The sequence below is a fragment of the Poromitra crassiceps genome (assembly GCF_964638095.1).
Source record: "Poromitra crassiceps genome assembly, chromosome: 28".
Lineage (NCBI taxonomy): Eukaryota > Metazoa > Chordata > Actinopteri > Beryciformes > Melamphaidae > Poromitra > Poromitra crassiceps.
Window position 1 is genome coordinate 6,950,821 of NC_139651.1, and position 25,240 is coordinate 6,976,060.

Below are 25,240 nucleotides of genomic sequence, written 5' to 3' on the forward strand. Positions count from 1 at the left end.
TCCCCAAGTATCATCATACTATTATGGGATGCAATGCGAACAGTTGTATTATGGGGATGTGCGTTTCCCAGGCAACGACGCACGTTGACACGTTTTGGAACAGCGCTGCACGCTGGCACAATGCTCCTAAAAGCAAAATGCTTATTGTTTGGAATGATTTGGCATCTTCTATTACGGTACTGTCAACACTGTCAAGTGTCAACACCAGTATTGTTGTATTGTAATAATATGCCATAAAGGTTTATTTGAAATTTTGGGGAGAGCAGGAAAAAAATAAAAAATCAAATCAAATAAAAATGCAATTTTTTTCTGGCCTGGCGAGGGCGCTGTTGGCCTGGGTGGCGGGCCCGCCAGGCCTGTAGAATGGTAGGGGAAACACTGTCAGGTTGTTTGGTTGATGAGGCTTTGTAAGAGCACTGCAGCACTCACTTGAGCAGTGAGTCTGGGACTCTGTAGTGTGGCTTGGAGGAGGAGGAGAGCAGGTAGCCACAGCCTGGCTGGCACACCACCCGGAGGTGGACTAGCAACAGTTTGAGATTGAAGCTCGTCAGAGCTCGCAGTCGAGGCCAAGGCCACAGCAGAGGGACAGTATTACGCAGAATCTGCATTAGTGGCATGCTCATCACTCTTATTCTGCTTGGGGGGAAAAATCGGAAAACTTGATTTCTGATTCTGCCCTCTTCATTTTTGTGATGCAGAATCCTGCATGCGTGTTACTGTAGTTGCGCTAATGCTGCCGATTAAGCAGTGTTGGGCAAGTTACTGAAAATTGGTAATTAGTTACAGTTACTAGTTACTTCTCTCAAAAAGTAATTTAATTACCTTAAAGTTACTAGTTACTTCAAAGTAATTAGTTACTAGGGAAAGTAACTTTTGCGTTACTTTTAAAAGTCCGCTTCGATTGTTATTAATGCACACATTATGTTAGTGTTGCTGTGCCACAGTGTGGCATTGAACATTCACTTATTGGGGAGGCTTATAGGCTATCAAGGTCATTAGCCTCTGGGGCTCTGGCTGCAGCTGCAGCTCTCTCCCCGGACGAGGTCTGAGGATCAGAAACCGGATAATCCTGAAGTGAAGGATTCAGGAAGTTGTCTTGTTATTTTCATGTCCTAAAGTAACTAGTAATTAGCCCAGGTACTATTGTAGTAACTAACTGAGTTACTACATTTTAAAAGTAATTAGTTACTTTACTAGTTACTGCAAGAAGTAGTAGAACTAGTTACTCCCAACCCTACGTCATTGATAAACAATGCACATGATAGGTCAATGTTAAATCGCAAACAGCCAGTGGGATTCCATTCCATTCCGTCATTTACGACTAACAGTCAACTGGGAATAGTGTAAACTTGGGAGCGAGAGTTGATTCCCCAGTCGGAGCCAACTGCTGTCCCGCCCCTCGGTAAGCCGCACACCGGGTCTATTGGACTCGGTACGTGTAGAACCAGCAGAGTGACTTTGTGAAGTTCCAGCCCAGAGAGATGGACAGGATGTAGACGAGGCCGAGGAGAGCGAAGGGGTACAGCAGCACCACCGTGTTCTTCAGGAAAGGCAGCGCGTGGTATCCTAAGAAGGTGATGTAGAGATAATACCCGATGGCTATCAGCCACAGACTGTTCCCTACAAAGTAACCCAGGAAGCGGTCTGAGTTGATCACCACAATATGGTTGATGAAGAAGAGCTGCAGGAAGTGCAGGATGACCAGCAGGGGGTAGAAAGCGTTGAGGTGAACATCAAACACGTAGCCCCACTCCACATCGTAATCTTCACTGGGCCGTTCCAGCAGGTACTTGTTGGTGATCGCCCACATGAGGGTGGATATGAGCAGGCCAACTCCAATACAGTCGATGAAGACCACCCACAGCAGCAGCTTCAGGGTCTCCAAGAAGCCCATGTCCAGCACCAGGCCAAAGCCTGTCGTCGACACACATAGCCAGACGCTGAGCACCACCAGGAATCCAGGATCGTCCCTGGCCCACTGGTCCTTGGTCTGTTTCCTGTAGTGGAAGTGGCGGTAGACCTTCTGCGGCGAGGTGAACAGGTAAAGCATTTGCCACAGTGCGAAGTCAAAGTCCATCGCCTTGAAGTGGAGAAGGCGCCGCAGGTACTTGTAGCGCTTGGCGCCCGCTGTGCGCCGCGCGGCGTCTCTGGAGCTCAGAGCGCCGTTGCCCTGCAGCGAGGTGGTCGGCAACATGGCGCTGTTTTGGCTAAACTCCTTCGCATGAGAAAGCACCAACTCTTCTCGCTGTTCATCCGAGAATCTTGAAGAGCATGATGTCACAGTGTATATGACATCATTAGTGAGTATGACATCATCAATTACCACTGGCCACACAATTCCAGTCTATATGACATCACTGATGATGTCACAATGTCTACATTATCAGTCACCACTGGCCACCAGGCTGGGTATATGCTCTGGCCCCAGTAGAATTCTAACCCGTATCAGGGTTTTGATTGATCTACAGGGGCCATCCATGCAAAAAAGAATGCACTTTGGATAAAAGCATCAACCACATGGCTGCTATAGTCAGCATGAACATCTGAACTGTTCCCTGGATGTTGATGCTCACCATTCAGACGTGCTGTTTTCCTGTTGCCATGACACACCCATTATTGGTTTGTCGGCAAAAAAATACATTTTATGCAGCAGTACTTTTGCCAAACGGAGGCTGTGGTTTTAGTGAGTCATTGCTCTGAGCATTTAGGTGTTATTTTTCCATTTGTTTCAACATGGCCAATTAAGTGTTTATATAATTGATCAAAATTGCCCCATAAAGACCATTCACATTTGCCTGAGGCTGGACCAAACAGCAGCACTGCACACAGCATCTACTGTATTACCAACCACCGCTGATGATTTAAGCTGACAAATTTAAGTTTAAGCAGAGTTTAATCAAACTGAATCCACAATTAGACCTCAAAGCATCGAACAACTGGGCTCATTGTCCCCTCCACACTAAAAAATAAATAAAAAAACATCTTGTTAACACATTGACTGCCAGCCGTTTTTTTCTTGCTGTAGGTAGCTTCTGCCAAGCCGTTTTTTGAGGATTGTGGCTCATTTTACAAGCGCCGAGGATTATTTTCTGCTTGGAGTTTGTGAACATACAATATCTCAAAAGTACTAATAGAATGTGTACTTTCTCTGTCTAAAAGAGTTAGTTTGTAGAGTTAGTAGTTATGTAAGCATTATCAGTTGAATACAGCATGGTTTTAGCATGAGAAAAAATATTCAGAGATAAACGGCTTTTTGTGAAATTCGATAGAGCTGTCACTTTAACCATTCATTTTTGGCTCTCTCTCTCTCTCTCTCTCCCTCCCCCTCTCGCTCTCTCTCTCTCTCTCTCTCTCTCCCTTCCCCTCGCTCTCCCTCCCTCTCTCTCTCTCTCTCTCTCTCCCTCCCTCTCGCTCTCCCTCCCTCTCTCTCTCTCTCCCTCCCTCTCGGGAGGGAGACGCACTAGGTTTAATCCTAGTGAGAGGGGGAGAGGGAGAGAGAGAGAGAGAGAGAGAGGGAGGGAGGGAGAGAGAGAGAGAGAGAGAGAGAGAGAGAGAGAGAGGGAGAGAGCGAGAGGCAGAGTTACTTCAACTCCTCCCTCTTCTTGGCTGCCGCGGCCGTCACAGTCTCAGTGCTTTTGCTGCTCTCCTGTGCCTGTCTGCAGGCTGCTGTTTGAGGAAGTCGGCATGGAGGACTCGCTCGCTTCTTGGGAGTTTTGGTTGAGAGAAGCTTTTGCGATTCTGGTCATATTTATGCTGCGTGTTTCAAAGTGTGTTCCACCTGTAATGTATTATGTAAATTTGCAATCCCGCATCGCCAGCAATCAGTGCGAAAACGAGAGCGTTTTCCCCCAACCATTTTCATGAGAATGTAATACTGTAAAATCGCCTCGCCATTTCCTTGAATGGCTTTGCTCCCTTTTTCTTTGATTTCGCTCGTCTGGGGGAGCACTGTCAACACTTAGTGGGTCGGTAAAATAGATTATACACATTCAATACCTCCAATAATTGTACAGGAGACGTAAAAGGGATTGATCAACGCCCCACCGTCAAAAAAAAAAAAACGTTTTTTTTGACGTATCCATACGTCGCTGGCAGTCAAGCGCTGGATTTTTTTTGACGTATCCATACGTCGCTGGCAGTTAACGTGTTAAAAAAGAATCTTGATTTTTTTTTCTTTGCAAAAAGAAAACACTAGTTAGGTGTGATTGCTTTGTAAAGTTAACACTAGTTAGGTGTGATTGCTTTGTAAAGTTAACACTAGTTAGGTGTGATTGCTTTGTAAAGTTAACACTAGTTAGGTGTGATTGCTTTGTAAAGTTAACACTAGTTAGGTGTGATTGCTTTGTAAAGTTAACAAGTTAACACTAGTTAGGTGTGATTGCTTTGTAAAGTTAACAAGTTAACACTAGTTAGGTGTGATTGCTTTGTAAAGTTAACAAGTTAATACTAGTTAGGTGTGATTGCTTTGTAAAGTTAACAAGTTAACACTAGTTAGGTGTGATTGCTTTGTAAAGTTAACACTAGTTAGGTGTGATTGCTTTGTAAAGTTAACAAGTTAACACTAGTTAGGTGTGATTGCTTTGTAAAGTTAACAAGTTAACACTAGTCAGGTGTGATTGCTTTGTAAAGTTAACAAGTTAACACTAGTTAGGTGTGATTGCTTTGTAAAGTTAACACTAGTTAGGTGTGATTGCTTTGTAAGGGGTCCTAAGCGTTCAGTTCATGAAGCAGAAGACATCACTTTCATTGACAGGCCTCATAAATCAAAAGTTGCCATGTCTTTTTTTTCCTACCATATGCTTCCATTCATTCACATTCTAGTTTTTGCTTTCCTCGTGAATGCAGCAACTTTTGGTGGCACTGCACATATCCCCTCCTCTCCTGTCCCCTCCTCTCCTGTCCCCTTCTCTCCTGACCCCTCCTTTTCTGTCCCTTCCTCTCCTGCCCCCTCCTCTCCTGCCCCCTCCTTTTCTGTCCCCTCCTCTCCTGGCCCCTCCTCTCCTGCCCCCTCCTCTCCTGCTCCCTCCTTTTCTGTCCCCTCCTCTCCTGGCCCCTCCTCTCCTATCCTGTCCCCTCCTCTCCTGTCCCCTCCTCTCCTGCCCCCTCCTCTCCTGTCCCCTCCTCTCCTGCCCCCTTCCTCTCCTGCCCCCTCCTCTCCTGTCCCCTCCTCTCCTGTCCCCTCCTCTCATCCTGTCCCTTCCTCTCCTGCCCCCTCCTCTCCTGTCCCCTCCTCTCCTGCCCCCTCCTTTTCTGTCCCCTCCTCTCCTGGCCCCTCCTCTCCTATCCTGTCCCCTCCTCTCCTGCCCCCTTCCTCTCCTGTCCCCTCCTCTCCTGCCCCCTCCTCTCCTGTCCCTTCCTCTCCTGTCCCTTCCTCTCCTCTCCCATCCTCTCCTGTCCCCTCCTCTCCTGTCCCTTCCTCTCCTGCCCCCTCCTCTCATCCTGTCCCCTCCTCTCCTGCCCCCTCCTCTCCTGCCCCCTTCCTCTCCTGCCCCCTCCTCTCCTGCCCCCTCCTCTCCTGCCCCCTTCCTCTCCTGCCCCCTCCTCTCCTGCCCCCTCCTCTCCTGTCCCTTCCTCTCCTGTCCCTTCCTCTCCTCTCCCATCCTCTCCTGTCCCTTCCTCTCCTCTCCCATCCTCTCCTGTCCCCTCCTCTCCTGTCCCTTCCTCTCCTGTCCCCTCCTCTCATCCTGTCCCCTCCTCTCCTGCCCCCTCCTCTCCTGCCCCCTCCTCTTCTGTCCCATCCCCTACCTCTCCTGTCCCCTACCTCTCCTGTGTTTATACTTTTTGCTCTTCATGCCCTTGCCTCCTTTCGCATGTCCCACTTTCTCGTCTGTCCCCTTCAATGAGAGTTTCCTGCGTGTGAGACACATCTGCATTGCAGTGCCGAGAGGAAGGCAGCGGCCGGAGGAGAGCAGATTTGACAGGAGGCAGAGAAACGGAGACACAGCAGAGGGAAGTCCGGCCTGTCGTTTAGTCAAATAACAGAGGTGCGAGTGACAGGCTGGCATCGCTTCGTGCATCATTTGGCACAGTGCAGCAGTAGTACACACAGCGACCTGCTTTTTCCTACCTTTTGACACATAAACACGCCCATTTAAACGTCGGCAAAAAAAAAATCGAATACAAACACAAACCATTTGCAGCTCAAAGTGCTGTCACAGGGAAATCACAGACAGGGTCATCCACCCCCCCCACCTCCCTGCGAGCTCCACCCCCCCACCCCCCACCTCCCCGCAAGCTCCACCCCCCCACCCCCCACCTCCCCGCAAGCTCCACCCCCCCACCCCCCACCTCCCCGCGAGCCTCTGAGCCTTCCCCGTTATTAATGGCGTCATCACTTTTCCTCTGCTCACTCTATTTCCCTTCTGATGGCGAGGCCTGCTTCATCGTGTTCTGCCATGTTTCTGTAATTGCTCCAACAGCCTGCCTTATGCTGAGCATATACATTTGTGTGCGGGTGTGTGTGTGTGTGTGTGTGTGTGTGTGTGTGTGTGTGTGTGTGTGTGTGTGTGCGTGTGTGTGTGTGTGTCAGTGAAGTGCGTGCCTGCTGAATGTGTGTGTTTTGCTCTGCCCCCCCCCCGCCCCCCCCCCCCACCACCAGGGCCGGCTGGGAGTTTTGTGGGGCAGAACTGCCAAAGCCGCGGGCGCGCTCCTCCGCACGGAGCGAAGATGACAACCCTCCAGGCCACCGTTGGTTGATGACCGTGAAACTCTCGCGGTTAAACGTAAAAAAGCGAACGACCGGGCTGTCACAGCGAGGAGCCCGGGCTCACGTTGCGGCTCTGCCAAACGGCACAACGAGAAGAAGAACACCCGCTCTCTCCGAGCAGACTCACTCCGCAGTGCTGCTGCTGCAACAAACAACACAAAGGGGGTGGCAGCCTTACAATTCATAACAACACCTGCTAAGCTATCTGAAGTACAGAGAGAGAGAGGCACGAGACACACAGACAGACACCGCCATTTGTCACAGTCTTTGGGAATAAATGGTTCTCTTTGCTTCAAAAGCTGCTGTGCGTGCGGGAGTCAACGTTGAATGAAGACATGAGGGCGAGCGTACAGGAGAGAATGCCTGGGATGTCACGATGCTAGAATTTCTACTTCGATACCGATAGCCAGGAAAATATCGATACTTCGATACCATTTCCGATACCACGGGAAGGGGGGGGATGACGACACATGAAGAGGCATAAAAATAAAGTTAGACAGATGGACGGACAGACGCACGCTTCTCCATAATCTAGGCCTGATCAAACTTTGAATTTAGACAGCAGATTAGCCCTGCTCTAGCCATCAGAACATGTTTAGCTTGTTGAAGCAACAGATACCCACCAATGATAGGGAGTGAAAAATCAGTGATTTTTCATTCAAAGAAAGCACTGATGGTATCAAAACTGTTGCAAAGGAGTATTGTATCCATTTCAAATGTTTCGTATTGACACTTATCGATACCTGTTGCAAATGGGTACTGTATCCGATTCAAATTTTCAGTATTGATACTTTTCGATCGATACTATCGATACTTTTGACAACCCTATAGGAGAGAATGCCTGGGCTGTCAGACACGGTCAGATCAAGTGAGGGATGAGTGCCTAGAGAGGTGTGGGAGCGGAGGCCCTCTCTGTGGAGGAGGTGTGAACCGAGCATGACTCTACCCGTCATTAAACGCAGCCATTTAAAGGAAAGAAGCTCCGCTCAAAAAGGTCAATACATGCCTGCAAAGCCCTGATGGCTTTATTTAGCCATCAGGAAGAAGACGTGTGTGTTTGTGCCAATGTTTGAAGACACTTTCGCAATTTTTATTCAGACGCCGAGTTGCTAAAATCTAGTATTTTCCTGCCGACGGACGGCTTTCTAAAAGTGAAATTGAAGAGCAAATTACCAGTATGTGCCGAAATCAAGGCTGTAAAGAGGGACGATTACAGACTCGAGGTCTCTCATCAAACCTCTCTGTACTTAAATCAGACTCCTTTTTACCCCCTGTCCTCTCTGCTGCTCTCTCACTTTCCCCTTGCCATCTCTCTCTCTCTCTCTCTCTCTCTCTCTCTCTCTCTGAACGCATGCACACGCACACATACACACACACACACACACACACACACACACACACACACACACACACACGCGCACACAAACACAGTTTATTATGCAGTAACATCACCAGATCCCCTTAGGCAGCTGTGCATCTCGGTATGACTGATGAGGGTAATTTCTCCCAAACAACAGAATGATCACTTGGTGAGCGCCCCCCACCGCCGCCCCCCAAACACACCCCCACCCCCCCCCCCCCCCACACACACACACACACACCCCATCTTCCCTATCTCCCATCGTCTTTTTAGTCAGGAGAGAAAAAAGGAAAAAAGCACAGTGCGAAAGGAGAAAAATAAACACATTTGTTACTATGTCTCCTGCAGTGTCTGGAATGGTTTCTGGAGATAAATAGCTCTCATCCATCTCATACATACGAACGACAAAGGCAAAGAAAAACGAGAAGTTGAGAAGGTTGAGAAGAACATCTTAATCAATCAGTATTGGCACCTGCTGTCTCATCCATTGATTCTTGATTGACTCCTCCGACCGTCTGACTCAAACTCCGGTGATAAAAGACATTCCGTTCCAGAGTTTTCACCGTGCCAGTCGGAGGAGGCACGCGCGCGGGGGAAATGGGTTTTCCTTTATTTTTCCTTGATTACCATAGAGATCCAATATAATACACATGCCACTGTCAATTAGCCTCACGGTAACAGAGCCGGGCCCCGGCTTTATCCTCTGTGTACTACTGTGTGCACCACCGTGGGATATCGTGAGGAGGAGAGAGAGAGAGAGAGTAGTTAGGACTTGTCTGCCTCTCTCTCCTGGCCTCCGAGGTTCAGCCTCAGTGGTCTGTCTTTACCTATTCTCCCATCTGTCAGTCAGGCGCAAAAACAAATCCACCTGTCGGGCCAGGAAGGAGACTGGGGCCTGAACGGCGGGACGACGCTCCAGCTGTCTGACTTTCTGGGCCCGCCCGACTCGACGGAGAGCGCGGGTAGTAGTGAGTGAGCCAGCGCCCTCCGCTGGTGATGGAAAGCCCCATTAAGATGCTCATTACCCCACCTGTCAGCCACCTTACCTCCTCTCACCTGCGCGAGAATCGAACCGGGGCGAGCTAATGAAGACGGCCACGGCGTTACGACGGCACCTCCTCGAACCCGGCGGGAAGTCACGGCTCCGTGCGCTTTGTGGGCCTCGCTCGCTCGCGTCCTTGATGGTGAGAGGGGGCGCTCTCCAACCTTGTAACAATGCGACGATCCGAGCGTTAAGAGACGAGACGCGTTTCTCGGCGCCCGCCGCGCGCCACTCGACTGCCTCGACGATGAAGCTTTTAACGCCGCATTATGCAAATTGGCAAATGGCCGCAAACATCTAATAGGATAAAGGCTAAGTACAGTGCAATTTAATGGCGCTGACTTTCAAGCGCTGGCTCTTTTGAAGGATGTTTTCAATTATAACAGGAGCTAATTTAATTCATTGTTTCGCGGCTGAAAATGCATTTTTAAAGGTTGACTGAGTCTCTATTTCAGAAACTCAGGTTTAATCAGTCATGTACATTGAAACACATGCACTGGAACGTCCTCTAAAGAGATTGACAAAGTTGCCGGGGATCTGCGCTCAGGCTCTTAAAGGGATACGTCGTCGCTTTCTTTCTTTTCCCTGGGATGGCAGGCTTCAGTTGTGGTGGGGGGAAAAAAACCCACATCTGAAAGATGAAAGACCTGCGCCTTTAAGAGGGCTGTCTCCCCCCTTTCCCTCATGTTCCCCCTCAACCGTACAGACACTCCTCCTGTGAGCATTTGCGAGGCAGCTCCTGTCCCTGACGTCTCTTTGTGGAGGGAACAGAGAGAGCAGACTTACCCAGAGCATCACTGGAGAGACGACACAGAGCTCCTGGGAGGAGGAGGAGGACGTCCCCTGGCCCTGCAGAGAGGAGAGGAGCCTGAGCGGAGCAGGAGGAGAGGGGAGGCGCAGCAGCAGAACCTCCCTATTAAGCTGGAGTACCTGAGCCCAGAGAGGGTCCAAAACAGAACGAGTGGAACTTAGCAACCTGGGACCAAAGAGGTCAGATAAGAGTTGAGGAGGAGGACGGCATGGATCGGGCAGATTTGGACCGGGACCCCTAAGAAAAAGGTGGCGATTTTAGTTTCTCCTTTTAGAAAGTTTTATTGAAGAAGAATCGGCAAAGTGCTCCATATCTTTTTTTTTATATCTATATATTCTAAGGATAAAAGCACCTTATGAATTGCAAACAATTGCAGGAAAGAGGATAATTTAGTGGAGTTTTTTTTAATTCATCTCCAGAGAACTTTCCAAAATAGTCATTTTGCGATATGAAAATTGAGATGCTCTTTAAAGAACGTCTCGTAGGGTCCCGACAGTGCTCTTAATTCAGCAGCAAAAGGCGTCGATGTGATTTCTGAGAGGCAGTGTTAAAGACTTGTGTTGACGGTGCTCTCGTATCTCTCACATGAAGTCTTGAAACTTGACCGGAGGGAAGAGAGAAGAGGAGTGTCGCAGAAATAAGACAATGCTGCTCAGCTGCTTTCCATGGGGGAAGAAGAGTGTGTGACTGGACTGACGTTACAGCGAGGAAATTATGTTCACGGGGTGCGGAGTGGTCAGTGGCCAGAGCCATTATTACGCTGTCAGGCCCCATCCTGGGCTGGAGGTGAACGGACAGGTGATCCAGATGAACGATGGGGTCACCCCGGGGAGCTGCCCTGCCTACCCGGGTCAAACTTATAGCAACGCGGCGGTGCAGCAGCCATCTGTCAACGCCGTCGTGTCCGGCAGCCACCCACCACCACCGCCAGTCGCACTACTACCACCAGCGCCTCCTCCCCCCGCCGCACTCAAACTAGGGCAGGGCGGGTTCAAGAAGGTCTGCCGGACCGAGGAGGACGGCCCCTCTCCCTTCCCGGGACTGGCCTCCGGCGTGCTGGAGATGCGCGTGAAGGAGGGCAGCAAGATCCGCAACTTGATGGGCTTCGCCATGGCACGCATGCAGGGAGAGAAAGCCAGCGTTGGCGTCGGTGTTGGCGTCGGCGTTGGCGTTGGCGTCGGCGGGCTCCGGCAGGTCGTCTTCACCGGGTCGGGCCGCGCCGTCACCAAGACCATCACGTGCGCCGAGATCATGAAGCGCAAGGTGGGCTCTCTGCACCAGCTGACCAAACTGCGGTACAAGGGGGTGAAGGAGGTGTGGGAGAGTCACGAGGGCGGGGGCACGTCGGAGATGACGGTGCACAGGACCGTGCCCTCCATCAGCATCCTCCTCTCCAAGGACCCGCTGGACCCCCGGGAGCCGGGCTACCAGCCGCCGGAGACCCTCGGCGCGCTGTGGGAGGAGGAACGGGAGGCGAGCGCGGCGGAAGCCTCGCAGACGCCACCGTGCAAGAGACCCCTCGGAGGGACTCCGTCGTTGCCGTACGGCGGTTTCCCCGACTGTAAGAGAGTGTGTTTGGGGGAGGGCGGCTCGCTCCTCCCCCCCCCGCTGACGGGCTGAACCGGTGTCAAACTGGTGGAGAGAGGGGAATGAATCGGAGAGAGTTCATTCGGCACTGCCCCTCCACTCAAGCACAGTGCTGCTGAGACAATCAAAACACTCACTCAGACAGAACGGTGCTTTCTGAGAAGAAAGAAAGAGTTTTGCCAATCCCAGCCTCCCAGAGGTCAGTCTGACCGGGGATCCTAAAAGCTTGCCTCTTGTACATACATACAGCATTTTATGGGACGTGTTTCACGACACGTCCGACATGGTCGCTCGCTCACGTCCACAAAGCTGTGACGACGACGACGACGCGCGTCGCGCTATAAAATCTTTTAAGAGGTTCGCATCCCATTTCACATCGACAAAAGAATAAGCCATGAATTGCACAGGTTCCTGCTTGCAGTAAAACTATCTAACACAGCCTGTGGACAGAAGCGTTTATCAGCATTATACCACGACGACTATCATCTCTATTCCTCCATACTGTAATAATAACCTTTAAAAATACACACACACAGGTAGGCCCAAAAAACGTAAAAGAATATATAAACAGCTTAATGCCATTGATGATATGACAAAACGCAAAACCAATCTTATTTGTTTGATTATGAACGATCACGAAAAAATAAAGTCAAATAAAAAGATGTTTCCAGTGGAAAGTTTGCTTTGTATTTTTTTGTCTTTCTGCCTCGACACACGTCATGGAATTTGTTCAGCTCCGATCCGATTGAATAGAAAATCAGAGCGGTGCTGATCTTTTGATAAGAGTAACAGCAGTGAAATTTGTCTGTAGAGGGAAAAAACAGCTGATTTTAATGACATAGCTGTTGATAAGACAGCGCTCCTAAACCAAGCCAGCCTGACAGAAATGCCTGGGGCAGGAATACAGGCACAGATTATCATTAAGATAACAACACACAACATCACACAACACAGTGGAGAGGAGGATTAAAAACTGGGCTTGACGGAGCTCCACACTACTGTGATCCTGCTCAATATGAAAACCAAGGCAACACGCTATACGCTAACCTCCCTTCTCTTCCCCTATAGGCCTATCCACCCACCATATCTATTGTATAGTAGACGGTGTTGGGGGGTAACTCGTTACAAAAGTAACATATTACATGTAATATATTACTTTTAGGAGTAACGCAGTAATATAACTTATTACTTATAGGATTTCAGTAATATTATAGCAGTTACTTTGTCAAATAACTCAAGTTACAAATTGAGTTACATTTTTTTAAATGAAAGCTCATATTTAAAAAAGAAAGATACAATCATTTCCTAATCAAACTGTGTGTTTTTATGAAAATAACCACTCTAGATGACAATAACAAAGGAAAAGAATAACATTTCGCATTTTGGATTGTTTACACTGACTTCAAGACGGTTGAAATTATTTTTCGGGATGGTTCCGGGGCGCCGATGTCATTCTGCTACTACTGTTGTTTTGGTCAAAGTAATGCAAAAGTAGTGTAATAAGTAACGAGTTACTCTACACAGACAGTAATATTTGTAAAGAAACGTATTACTTTCAAATGGAAGTAACTAGTAATATGTAGTAGAGTCTACTCTTCGGCTATATTCTACCAATTCTCAAAAGATATAATACACTGAAGAAGCAGGTCTAAAAAAAAAAGAAACAGGTTTTCTCTGCAACACTATGTACTTGTAGCTTGACAGACAACAAAATTGGAAATAGTTTGGAGACATTCTCCAGTTGACATTTTTATGCATTGCCTGCCTGCATTTTCAGATCTTCCTTTTAGATAGCATCTCGCAAAAGCAAAAGCTATCTTTCAGTAAAGGCTGGAGCTGAAACTAGATGCTGTAAGCATGTACACTATCAGTATGGCAATCGACGAATCAAAAGTGAACTCCAGACAGAATGTAAAGTAGATAAACACCTCAGATGCGTCCATATACATTTTTATGGATATTTCTTTGAAGGTTGTCCTAATAAAAAAGAAATTTGAAGGAAGAGGGGGGTGACTAATGTAATTCATTCATCTGAGAATTACTCTATTTTATCCAAGAGAGTCTAAGAACTTCCACTTAATCAACCACGTCTCCTGGGGATAATAACCTTTCACAAGTGGAATCTTGTCTGGAGCCTTTTTCTGTTGATCTTAATGAAAATCTGCAAAGCAGTAGTCGGGCTAATAACGTAAATGAATCAAAGCGACTCAGAAGTGCGGAAAGAACTCTGTAACAAGTTAAAACGGAGAGAGGAGGGGGGGGAACTGAAAGAGAGTCCACTCCTATAGCATCTCTGTCTCTGACTGATTTCATCCTTGTCAAGCCATACAGATCTGAATAATAGCAGCATATAGCGGGCGGCGAACAGCACTTCAACGGTCAACGACGGACACAGCGATTAACCTCCCTCTCGATCCCATTAAAACGAATCAGAGCCAAGCAGAGGACCCCAAGGTTGAATAAGAACCGCTGCGACTGCAATCCAGCCCCCCCCCCCCCGTATGTACTGTATGTAGCAGCGAAAACTGTGTGTCCTCGAGACTGCCCGGGAAGGTTATCACTCCCAGGTCTCTGTTATCACAGACTTAACAGCTTTCACCCGGCAGCACTGTGGGGACAGTGCAGGTCACATAGATAACAACGGCGCCGCTATAAGTTAAAATCTCAAATCGACCTGAATCCGTTATCGAGCATTAAGGATTCTGGGCCGAGTGTGAAATGCAGTCGAGAGAGGGTAATTAGGGATAACGGGCAATAGCGTACCTGAGTGAGAGGACAGATAAAAGACAGTGACAAAAGCATTATTACCCCCCGAGCTAAATCCAATGTGGCGGGTGTGTGAAATGACGTGGTGCAGAAGGTTACTCCTGAGCTGAGTCTATTTTATATGATGAGAGGCCGTTTACACCTGGCATTAACGTGTTTTCTGTCATCGGATTGCAATCAGATTGTGCTTGACCACTTGAAAGTACAGGTGTAAACGGATTGCAATCTGATCGGCCAAACCACCTCCGGAGGTGGTCAGGGACGCATTGAGGCCATTTACACCTGGCATTAACATGCGTTTTCTGCCATCAGATTGCAATCAGATTGTACTTGACCACATTAGCATGATTCCATTTACACCTGGCGTTAACATGCGTTTTCTGGGTTTTCAGAAATGGGTGTCCTCTCAATCCACATAACGTTGCTGTATCCAGATTGAGAGGACAGATTGCATTTACACTTGTGTTCAATGTGTACACAATGCGTCCCTGACCACCTCCGGAGGTGGTTTGGCCAATCAGTTTGCAATCCTTCTTCAATGCGTTTTGGGGGTGTTTACACCTGTACTTTCAAGTGGTCAAGCACAATCTGATTGCAATTTGATGACAGAAATGCCAGGTGTAAATGGCCTCATTGTGCACACATTAAACACAAGTGTAAATGTAATGTGTCCTCTCAATCTGGACACAGCAACTGTATGTGGATTGAGAGGACACCCATTTTGGGTGATCAGATTGCAATCTGATTGCAATCTGATCACCCAAAATGCATGCTAACGCCAAGTGTAAATTAAATCAGGCTAATGTGGTCAAGCACTATCTGATTGCAATCTGATGACAGAAAACGCATGTTAATGCCAGGTGTAAATGGCCCAGAGTGTGGACAAGTTACTCATGAGCTGAGTCTATTTTATATGATGAGAGTGTGGACAAGTTACTCATGAGTTGAGTCTATTTTATATAATGAGAGTGTGGACAAGTTACTCATGAGTTGAGTCTATTTTATATAATGAGAGTGTGGACAAGTTACTCATGAGCTGAGTCTATTTTATATGATGAGAGTGAGGACAAGTTACTCATGAGTTGAGTCTATTTTATATAATGAGAGTGAGGACAAGTTACTCATGAGTTGAGTCTATTTTATATAATGAGAGTGTGGACAAGTTACTCATGAGTTGAGTCTATTTTATATAATGAGAGTGTGGACAAGTTACTCATGAGTTGAGTCTATTTTATATAATGAGAGTGTGGACAAGTTACTCATGAGTTGAGTCTATTTTATATAATGAGAGTGTGGACAAGTTACTCATGAGTTTAGTCTATTTTATATGATGAGAGTGAGGACAAGTTACGCATGAGTTGAGTCTATTTTATATAATGAGAGTGAGGACAAGTTACTCATGAGTTGAGTATATTTTATATAATGAGAGTGTGGACAAGTTACTCATGAGTTGAGTCTATTTTATATAATGAGAGTGTGGACAAGTTACTCATGAGTTGAGTCTATTTTATATAATGAGAGTGTGGACAAGTTACTCATGAGTTGAGTCTATTTTATATAATGAGAGTGTGGACAAGTTACTCATGAGTTGAGTCTATTTTATATAATGAGAGTGTGGACAAGTTACTCATGAGTTGAGTCTATTTTATATAATGAGAGTGTGGACAAGTTACTCATGAGTTGAGTCTATTTTATATAATGAGAGTGTGGACAAGTTACTCATGAACTGAGTCTATTTTATATAATGAGAGTGTGGACAAGTTACTCATGAGTTGAGTCTATTTTATATAATGAGAGTGTGGACAAGTTACTCATGAACTGAGTCTATTTTATATGATGAGAGTGTGGACAAGTTACTCATGAGTTGAGTCTATTTTATATAATGAGAGTGTGGACAAGTTACTCATGAGCTGAGTCTATTTTATATGTTGAGAGTGTGGACAAGTTACTCATGAGTTGAGTCTATTTTATATAATGAGAGTGTGGACAAGTTACTCATGAGCTGAGTCTATTTTATATAATGAGAGTGTGGACAAGTTACTCATGAGCTGAGTCTATTTTATATGTTGAGAGTGTGGACAAGTTACTCATGAGTTGAGTCTATTTTATATAATGAGAGTGTGGACAAGTTACTCATGAGCTGAGTCTATTTTATATGTTGAGAGTGTGGACAAGTTACTCATGAGTTGAGTCTATTTTATATAATGAGAGTGTGGACAAGGTTACTTACGAGCTGAGTCTATCAAACTATTATGATGAGAGTGTGTTGAGAGGGTCTATTTTGCCATTAATGTATGTTTGTTTTCAAAGACGCAATCAAGGTGAATTTGGAGGAGATACAGGCCTGTAGGGCTGTCACTTTTCATTCGAAATTCGAATGAAACTTCGAATGTGGGGGAGGGGTTCGTGTTCGATATGTAAATTGACTGTTCGATTTTTTTTTTTTTTTTTTATGAACCAAAATTAACCAACTGCTGCTTGCTGGTAATGTTAATCCCATGTCAGAAAAAGTCTCCAGATTTGTCGCGTTAGTCTCTTCTGAGAAAGATTGTCTCCAGGGTCTGAAAAGTTGTCTCGAGTTGGATGCAGCCAAGTTTGTGAGGCAGTGTTGTGACTGTGAGCGTCCAAGCTAACACGTCGGGCTGATGCCCGGTGGCCTGGACTGAAATTTTTTTTTTTTTAATTAATTAACCAAAAAACTTCGAATATATTCAAACGAATTTCGGGCAATTAAAGTTCGTTCGAACTTTATTTTGGGAAAAAGTGACAGCCCTAGGCCTGCAGGGCCCAGTTGCACAAAGCACCTTAGGTTAAGATTTCCCTTATAGTCAGATTCAGATCAGATTCATTTATTAAGGACTGCACAACAAAGTTGGCAGAATTTGCTTTCGGTACAGCATATCACAGCACATTAGAATAGCTACTGTGTCAGCAGAAAAAACATGGACAGTACAGATATCAAACAGTACACAGACAGTACAGGTAGCATATAAAGACAGATACAGGACATTCAACATGAACAGAAATTGCGGATGGGGTATTGCTTCAGGAGTGAGTGGAGTTCAGTGAGCTGGTGGCAGTGTGGGGAAAAAGCTGTTTTTGAAGCGGGTTGTTTTGGTGGATATGGATCTGTAGCGCCGGGCCAGAGGGCAGCAGTTGGAACAGGTGGTTAGCTGGATGAGATGGATCAGGAACTAGCTTTTGTGCTCTAGTGATTGTGCGTTTATGGTATAGTGAATCTAATGATGAGAGGGAAGTGCCTGTGATTTTTGATGCCTTTTTGATTATGCGTTGGGAGTTTATTACATGATTGATTGTCCAGACTGCCGTACCAAACCGTGATGGATGAGGTGAGGATGCTTTCTAGGATGGCTGTATAGAACTGGAGGAGGAGATTACGTTTGACTTTGAATTTTTTGGAGCTGCCGGAGGTGGACTAGTCTTTGATTGGCCTGTTGCTGATGTGGGTGCCCAGGAATTTGTACGAGTCCGTGATGGTTACGGGGTCTCCGGAGATGTAGAGGGGTGCCTTGGGGGGGTGGGTTCCGTCTGAAGTCTGTGATGAGTTCTTTGGTGTTGGAAGAGTTGAGTTGGAGGTTATTGTCCTGGCACCAAGTGACAGCTAGTCAGAGTTAAGGTGTCCATAAAATAGAATCGGCTGCACAAAACACCCTTAAATCTTGTGCTTATGTTTTCCTTAAAATGTTTAACCTTATGGAGAAGATGTAAGGGTGTTTTCCTGCAGCCGATTCTATTTTATGGACACCTTAACTATGACTCTAAAGGTGCTTTGTGCAACTGGGCCCAAAAAATGCAACATGCACTCTGTGCACACATTTTTAGTTACACACTGACTGTACAAAATATTAGGAAATATTGTGAAATAGACTCTGGGAATCTGAGTAAAAGCTATGATCACTCGATTCATAACATATTTAATGTTGAAGGTGATATAGGGTTTTTTGTCACAAGAAACACAGGTGGATAAGTTTAAGTGCACAGTGTCGCACGTTTATTTAAGACTAGCAGACATGAATGGTTATATCAAAGCTTATATTAAAATTGGTACAAGTATGCAATCATATATTTTCACCCTATTGATTAGAATATGGGCCGTCCGTAAACATCAATAAAGGGCAGATAGAGGTCAAAGGAGGGTGACACATTAAGTTAAGTTAAGTTAAGTTAAGTTAAGTTATTAAGTTAAGTTAAGTTAAGTTTTAAACTGACTGACGCATGCATCGTGGATCAGGGGGTACACTACACACACCTCAATATTAGACTTAAGCCCCTCAATATCAGGGGCTTGAGATGTTCTGTCCATTGGTGCACAGTATACAGTGTTGTGCAGCTAGTAGGGTTGTCAAAAGTATCGATAGTATCGATAAAAGTCAATACTACAAATTTGAAACGGATACAATACTCATTTGCAACAGGTATCGATAGTATCGATAAGTATCAATACAAAACATTTGAAACGGATACAATACTCATTTGCAACAGGTATCGATAGTATCGATAAGTATCAATACAAAAAAATTGAAACGGATACAATACTCATTTGCAACTGTATCAATATCAGCAGTGCTTTCTCTTAATGAAAAATCAAACATACCACTGATTTCTCCCTCTCTGTCATTGGTGCGTATCTTTTGCTTCAACAAGCTCAAAGTGTTCTGATAGGCTGATGACTAGAGCAGGGCTAATGTGCTGTGTAAGGTAAAAATGTTTAATGAGTTTTATCAGGCCTAGATTATGGAGAAGCGTCCATCTGTCTTTGTTTATTCTTTATGCCTCTTGATGTGTTGTTGTCATCCCGCCCCGTGGTATCGAAAATGGTATCGAGTATCGATATTTTCCTGGGTATCGGTATCGAAGTAGACATTCTAGTATCGTGACATCCCTAGCAGCTAGTGACTGAAGAAGTTTCTTCTTTTAGTGGTAAGTGTTACAGTCATGCAGCAGCGTTTCAAATGCATCTGGATCAGAATCACAATCCGCTTTATTGGCCAAGTACACATACAGTACAAGGAGTTTGACTCCGGTTTGCATTGCTCTCAAAGTACTTACTACTACTACACAGTGAGTGTGCGTTTACATGCGCACAATAAACGGATAACGGAGAATAATCAGGTAACTGGCAATAATCTGATATCCGCGTTTGGAACTCACCTCAAAGTGTGTGAGTGGACATCGACTGCAATGAATAAACCCGATGATTCAGCAGAAACCTAGGCGTGTTAATCGGTTTTCTCATAAACCGATAACAGCCTTTTATCCGGTAAAGGATGCTGTTTACATGACTTGAATCATCAGGTAACTCTAGAAATCCCATAATAAACAGTTTATTACTGTGCACAGGTAAACGCAAGTTTAACAAGTTAAAACAAACGAGGCACAGGTACATTTAAACATTTGCAACATTTTGCATTAACTACTGTATACAATAAGTCATGGATGATTTGAGTTAATAGCAACCTGGAAACAGAAAGAGTGATTTGATATTGCATTTTTTTTTATTACATTTAATTATATCATCTCACTACTATAATAAGGCGGCCAGGGGTTCCACGGCGTTGAGCAGGCATGCACGCAAAGCGTGTGAGCCACAGGCGAGCGCACGAGCTGCGCGAGCACGTGCCAGCAATAAGTGCACGTAGCCCACGCGATATTTCCAGTCATTATGGAAAATGCAGAGAAATATAATGCCATCGAGGAACAAGTCGTTGCTTCAATGCTGCAGCAAAGATATAATTAAATAGTTATTCAACAGTAAGTTAGGGACAAGATTGTGTAAAAAAAATTACCGATTTTATTTCTCTTTTATAAGGCACACTACTCTCTAACCACCTTATATTTACCAAAGCCGTAGCGGCACGCAGTGAATGTTAATAAATTCATTCTGAACTTAACGCAATGAAAGGGGCCGGCGCTCCATTCTCTGCCTCCTCCTCTGCGGCGGCAGCAGCAGCAGATGAGAGTGAGGTCTCCGGGATGGCGTGGGAGTTCGCTATCTCCCAGCCTCCAGATGGCTCCGTCCGCTCTTATCTAGAAGAATGGGCGCCGCCTCCATTTTTCAACTAGCGCTTATCTGGGAATCCTTTAAATTGAATATTTACCGGGGGCCTATGTTTTCTGCCCCGGCGCCACGGCGCGGCTAGGCTAGCCCTCTCTCTCTGAAGTGGCCCATTCCTCTTGCTTTGGCGAGACGGGGCCAAAAGGTTTTTCTCTCACTCACGCGCACACACACACTTCTCTGTCCGCCTTGTCAAGTAATGGGACAGTGATTGATGGTGTGATTGCCGGGAGAGAATGGAAGGTTAAGCAGTTAAGCAGGGAGCAGTGGAGGAGACCGACGTATTAATGAATGGGGCCCAGATACAACAATAGAGAAATGTACATTCCCCAAAAATGACAGCGGGGGGGGCAGACTTCCACTTTATGTCAGGAGTCAAATAGATTAAATTCATCGCTTTCCCAACACTCCATTGTTTCCCCTCACAGTCGACACTAGAGGTTAAGAAGAACACTCAAGCAAGCCATTGAAAACATCTTATTGGACCAGCTGGGGGGACTATCTTGCGTAAACAAGCTGTGCCATGCAGCGACTCCCCGCTAAGTGTCTGGAAATGCCTTTTCAAAACCATTTTGTGAAATGCCTCCGCGTTGGATTAATCAGTGCAGCTGAGGATGTAATTGCTGTGTGCCGAAGTCAAAGCTGTAAGTGCAGATAATGAACGCCGACTGCAGGGCTGCCAGAAAGTGGGCCAAAAAGAAAATGAGAAGTTCACAGACCCAATATGTCTTCGGCATTCTCTGGAAAGGCCCGAGTGAGAGCAAAAAGATAAAAAAAAAATTAAATGTAAAAATTTACTATGGCCATTTCCATGGCTTATGAGAGCTGATCTTGTGTTAAACATTGAAAACAAAATGTCATTATTTTCTCAATCTCTTTAAATTAGTTATGCATTTATTTGTGTATTGACATTCATGTATTCATGTATGTATGCAGCACCTATCTTTCTGTCGCTGTATCAAGCTAGCTGTTTTATTTATTTCTCTTACATGAGGGACAGGTCTGCAAAGGTAAACTTAAAAAGAGCAACAATGAGGATTTGTCCTGACTGTTGCTGCCCTCTGCTGGAGAAGAAAGTTCAAAGGCAAACTGCAGAAGAAGACGGATGTCCTCGTTCAATGGCATACATTTGAAGAAACGTCCCACCAAATGCAGTAGAGCTCTGCAACAATAAAGCCAAATGTTGGCAGAATAGACTACCATTGTCAGAGGTACTAATTGTCCAATCTGTAATAATGTTTTAGATTTATAGGCCGAACACAGCATTTGCAACAACAAAAATGGGCGCTGGGGGCCATCCTATTTTCTGGATCGTTAGTGCCAATCGGCCAAGCCCGCTTACTGAAAATGTGCTCTCTCTCCTATTTTAATCTCAATGAGTGCACACTGCCTGCATTCTACACTTGTTGTTCGCCTTGAACATCCCTCCCCCCCCTCTCACAGTAATGACGGGTCTTCAGAGTCGATTAGCTTAAAGAATGGGATCGGCAAAAGGGAAGTTCCACCCACACTATAAATATATGTATGCACTGATGGTAATGTGGTCCACTTTGTGGAGAAAAGTGTCCGCTAAATGTGTTGATGTGAAAACAGGCGAGGCTACGCCACAGTGATGGAGATTTGTGAAGGAAAGTGCGAATGAAAAGGAACACGAACCACCACGTGCCGCTGAAGTCATTTCTGCACCAGCAAAGGTTTACTAGCTTCTGTTTCAATAATGTCCAGTAAAAGGTGGAGTGGAAATAGAGTGGTAAACAGAGATTTTTCAGCTCCCTTTTTAACGTGTGGGAAGTCAGTGTTTCCCTTTAGAAAAATGTTCAGGCCTGGAGGGATTTAGAAACGTACCCTGACCGCAACGGTGGGGGCCCTCGCTGGCGACGCTAAACTTTTAGCTAACCTGTTCACATCTATGTTCGCAATGGCATCCCAAGTATCATCATACTATTATGGGATGCGATGCGAACAGTTTTATTATGGGATGTGCGTTTCCCAGGCAACGACACCGTTGACACCTTTTGGAACAGCGCCGCACGCTGGCACGATGCTCCTAAAAGCAAAATGCTTATTGTTTTTGAATGATTTGGCATCTTCTATTACTGTCAACACCAGGATTGTTGGATTGTAATAATATGCCATAAAGGTTTATTGAAATTTTGGGGAGAGCAGGAAAAAAAATATTTTTTTTTTTGCATTTTTTTTCTGGCCTGGCGGGGGCGTCGTTGGCCTGGCGGGCCCACCAGGCCTGCAGAATGGTAGGGGAAACACTGGAAGTAAACCAATGTGTCCACGTCCTTGAACAAGAGATGCTGACTACCGCTTTTGTCTAACCCTGCACTCTGACCCCCCCCCCCCGCCCTCTGGTGAAACGTGTGCATGTATGGTGGGGGGAAGGGGGCATTTCAATTGTGATTGAAATGCTATCAATTATTAGTTATGCCAAGTTGCATTTGTCATGCTCTCAGCTCGCTCAAACAGTTTAAATTCATGGTTAAAGCATGTGATGCCAGCGGGTATGGCATTTCTTAATTGAGTCGTTCTTGCTTGTGTTAGAGGCCTGCTCCGTTATCTGCAGGCTTTTTCATTAAGGTTTAGATCGAAAAATGGCCTACTTTTTAATTGTATTCTTATCTTAGTTAGAAAATCCATTTTCTGAATTGGCTGAACTGAAAGTGAACTACAAATACACATTGCACAAATTGCAAATACAGCTAACTAGCATCACGGACACTTCAGACAGACAGCTAATATAACATTGAGACCGTTTTATTTATTTTTACAATGTTGTGGCACAGTGAGCAGTGTGCAATTTTGTCTGCTGATAGCAGTATTGTGTCTGTGAATGTGTACAATGACAGCCTGTGTACAGAATGTGACAGGCTGCATCCTGTCCAAGTCTTAACAGCAAGTCTTTATTGTCCAGATTGTCCATCTGGACAATAAATCTATCATATCCTATCCTACAAACTCCCTCGTCTGACTGCAAGTAGCTCTGGTTTAACGGGACGGATTTATATCTCTTGTAATGCCAGTCATAATTCCACACCATGGTTTACAATACAACTAAATGGTTGGGTTAATTTGAATTCAAACAGTGTCAGCTGGGGGTCCACTCCGCTCAGTGGGAGGAGTGGTAGCGTAATATCAACAGACTTGTGTGACTGTTCCATTGAAGCGGTAGGGTGCTCCAATCAGAACAGAATCACTCTCCTCATTACGGACTACAAGGACAAATCTCAGTGGGTGGACCACGGAATCAGGACTTGCATCTTTCCACTGTCAATTAATTGAAATTCATTTGTGGCACCCTGATGCTCCCCATCAACATCAGACTCCTTCAGTTGCACCATCCCATCCAGCCCAAATCCAGATTCAGCCCGGATGCATTTCCAATTTTGAACTCTGTGATTCTAATTGCCCAAATTGTTAGCTGCAGATCAGATGTCTGCATATTTATTTATGCATCTGCTGGCGATAGCTGTGGTCGGGCAGCAGGCATTATGGTTTTGGGTTGTCCGTACGGACCATAGGTATGGACGTACGTCTGTCCTGTCCCATAATTGTTAACGCAATATCTCAGGAACGCCTTGAGGGAATTTCTTCAAATTTGGCTCAGGCATCCACTTTGCCTCAAGGATGAACAGATTAGATTTTGGTGGTCAAAGGTCAAAGTTCAAGTTCACTGTGACCTCATGATGACCGTCTGTTCCATGCTCGTTGATGCAATATCTCAGGACCACTATCAGCGGGGTCATCCCTATGTTCCCCGTTTTTGTGGGACCGGGGAACATAGAACCCCGCTATGTTCCCTGGGAAAGGTTAGGTTTTGGGTTAGGGTCTGGGGGAGGTTAGGTTTAGGCGTGGGGGGTGGGAGAGGTTTGGTTTTGGGTTAGGGTCTGGGGGAGGTTAGGTTTAGGGTTAGTGAAAAACGGGGAATATAGAACCCGGGGAACATAGAACCCGGGGAACATAGACATGATCCCCTATCAGCAGCACAGACACGATGACATGAAAAAATACACTGGATGGCCATGGTGGCTTTAACCAGAATTATTTACTTGCCTAACCATAACCATAACATCTTTAAAATAAAAAGAAAGATGAAATTAAACATGTTTGAAGAGTTGTAGCTATGCCGATTCCTCTGTTCTGGCATGCCTTTCTGGCAGAAAGCCTTCAAAGCTAACTTCTCCCATGTGCGCATGTCGTGTCATGTACAGTACACGACTTCCAGTTTTGTAAACACGAGTTCACGACTTTCAAATGGAGACCGCATCATTACATAGGCTGAGGTTACACCTGTCAAACACTTGGCTGCTATTTGTTTATAGACCTGTCCTGCAGGCAACCATATTGAGCAATTCATAAGCAGGTCACACTAGACCTGACTAATACTATTAGTAATAGTATTCCGAGCCGTCAAAACAATCCAGTATAAAATTCATTCCTACCTCTTGTCTTGTCTTGTTTGTGTCTTCTTGTTGGTAGACTAAACGCCCACATCTCTCCGAGTTGGTGTTGTATTTGGCTATGAACTCCCTGACACTTAAAAACATCACCTTTCCCTTTTTCTTTGTTGGGAGCATTAAAGGCTTTAGGCTTTGGGAGCTTTAGCGTTAACTTTTGATGATCTGAGGAGGCCATTTAGCCATTAGCACTAGCGTTAGCTAGCTTGAAAATGTTAAGAGAGCTGTGTAGCCCACGGTGTAGGCCAGGGCATGCTGGCCGCCTGGCCATCACCAAACTATTTAACAAATCGAGTACAACTAAATTGCTGACCTATTATCCTAAAATGGACCATTAGACAAATATAAACTGGGTTGTCTACAAATATGCGCAGTCTTCTACTCGTAATTCTGGCCAGCAGGTGACAGCAACAAGCGCATCAATCGCCG

The 25,240-nt window shown here is 45.7% G+C and overlaps 1 protein-coding gene and 1 pseudogene across 2 annotated transcripts; one reads left to right on the top strand and one right to left on the bottom strand.

Annotated features, from left to right (window-relative positions):
• Positions 1–1,420: 1,420 nt before the first annotated feature.
• On the bottom strand, positions 1,421–2,194 carry LOC310799757 (protein unc-50 homolog pseudogene; annotated as a pseudogene). The gene has a single exon. The product of its transcript is annotated as a protein unc-50 homolog pseudogene (transcript).
• An 8,439-nt stretch (positions 2,195–10,633) lies between these two features.
• On the top strand, positions 10,634–11,539 carry LOC310799863 (uncharacterized protein; the record flags this gene model as incomplete). Its single annotated transcript, XM_083662464.1, has 1 exon — positions 10,634–11,539. The coding sequence occupies one exon, from the start codon at positions 10,634–10,636 to the stop codon at positions 11,537–11,539; it is 906 nt and encodes a 301-aa protein (XP_083518590.1).
• Positions 11,540–25,240: the final 13,701 nt, after the last annotated feature.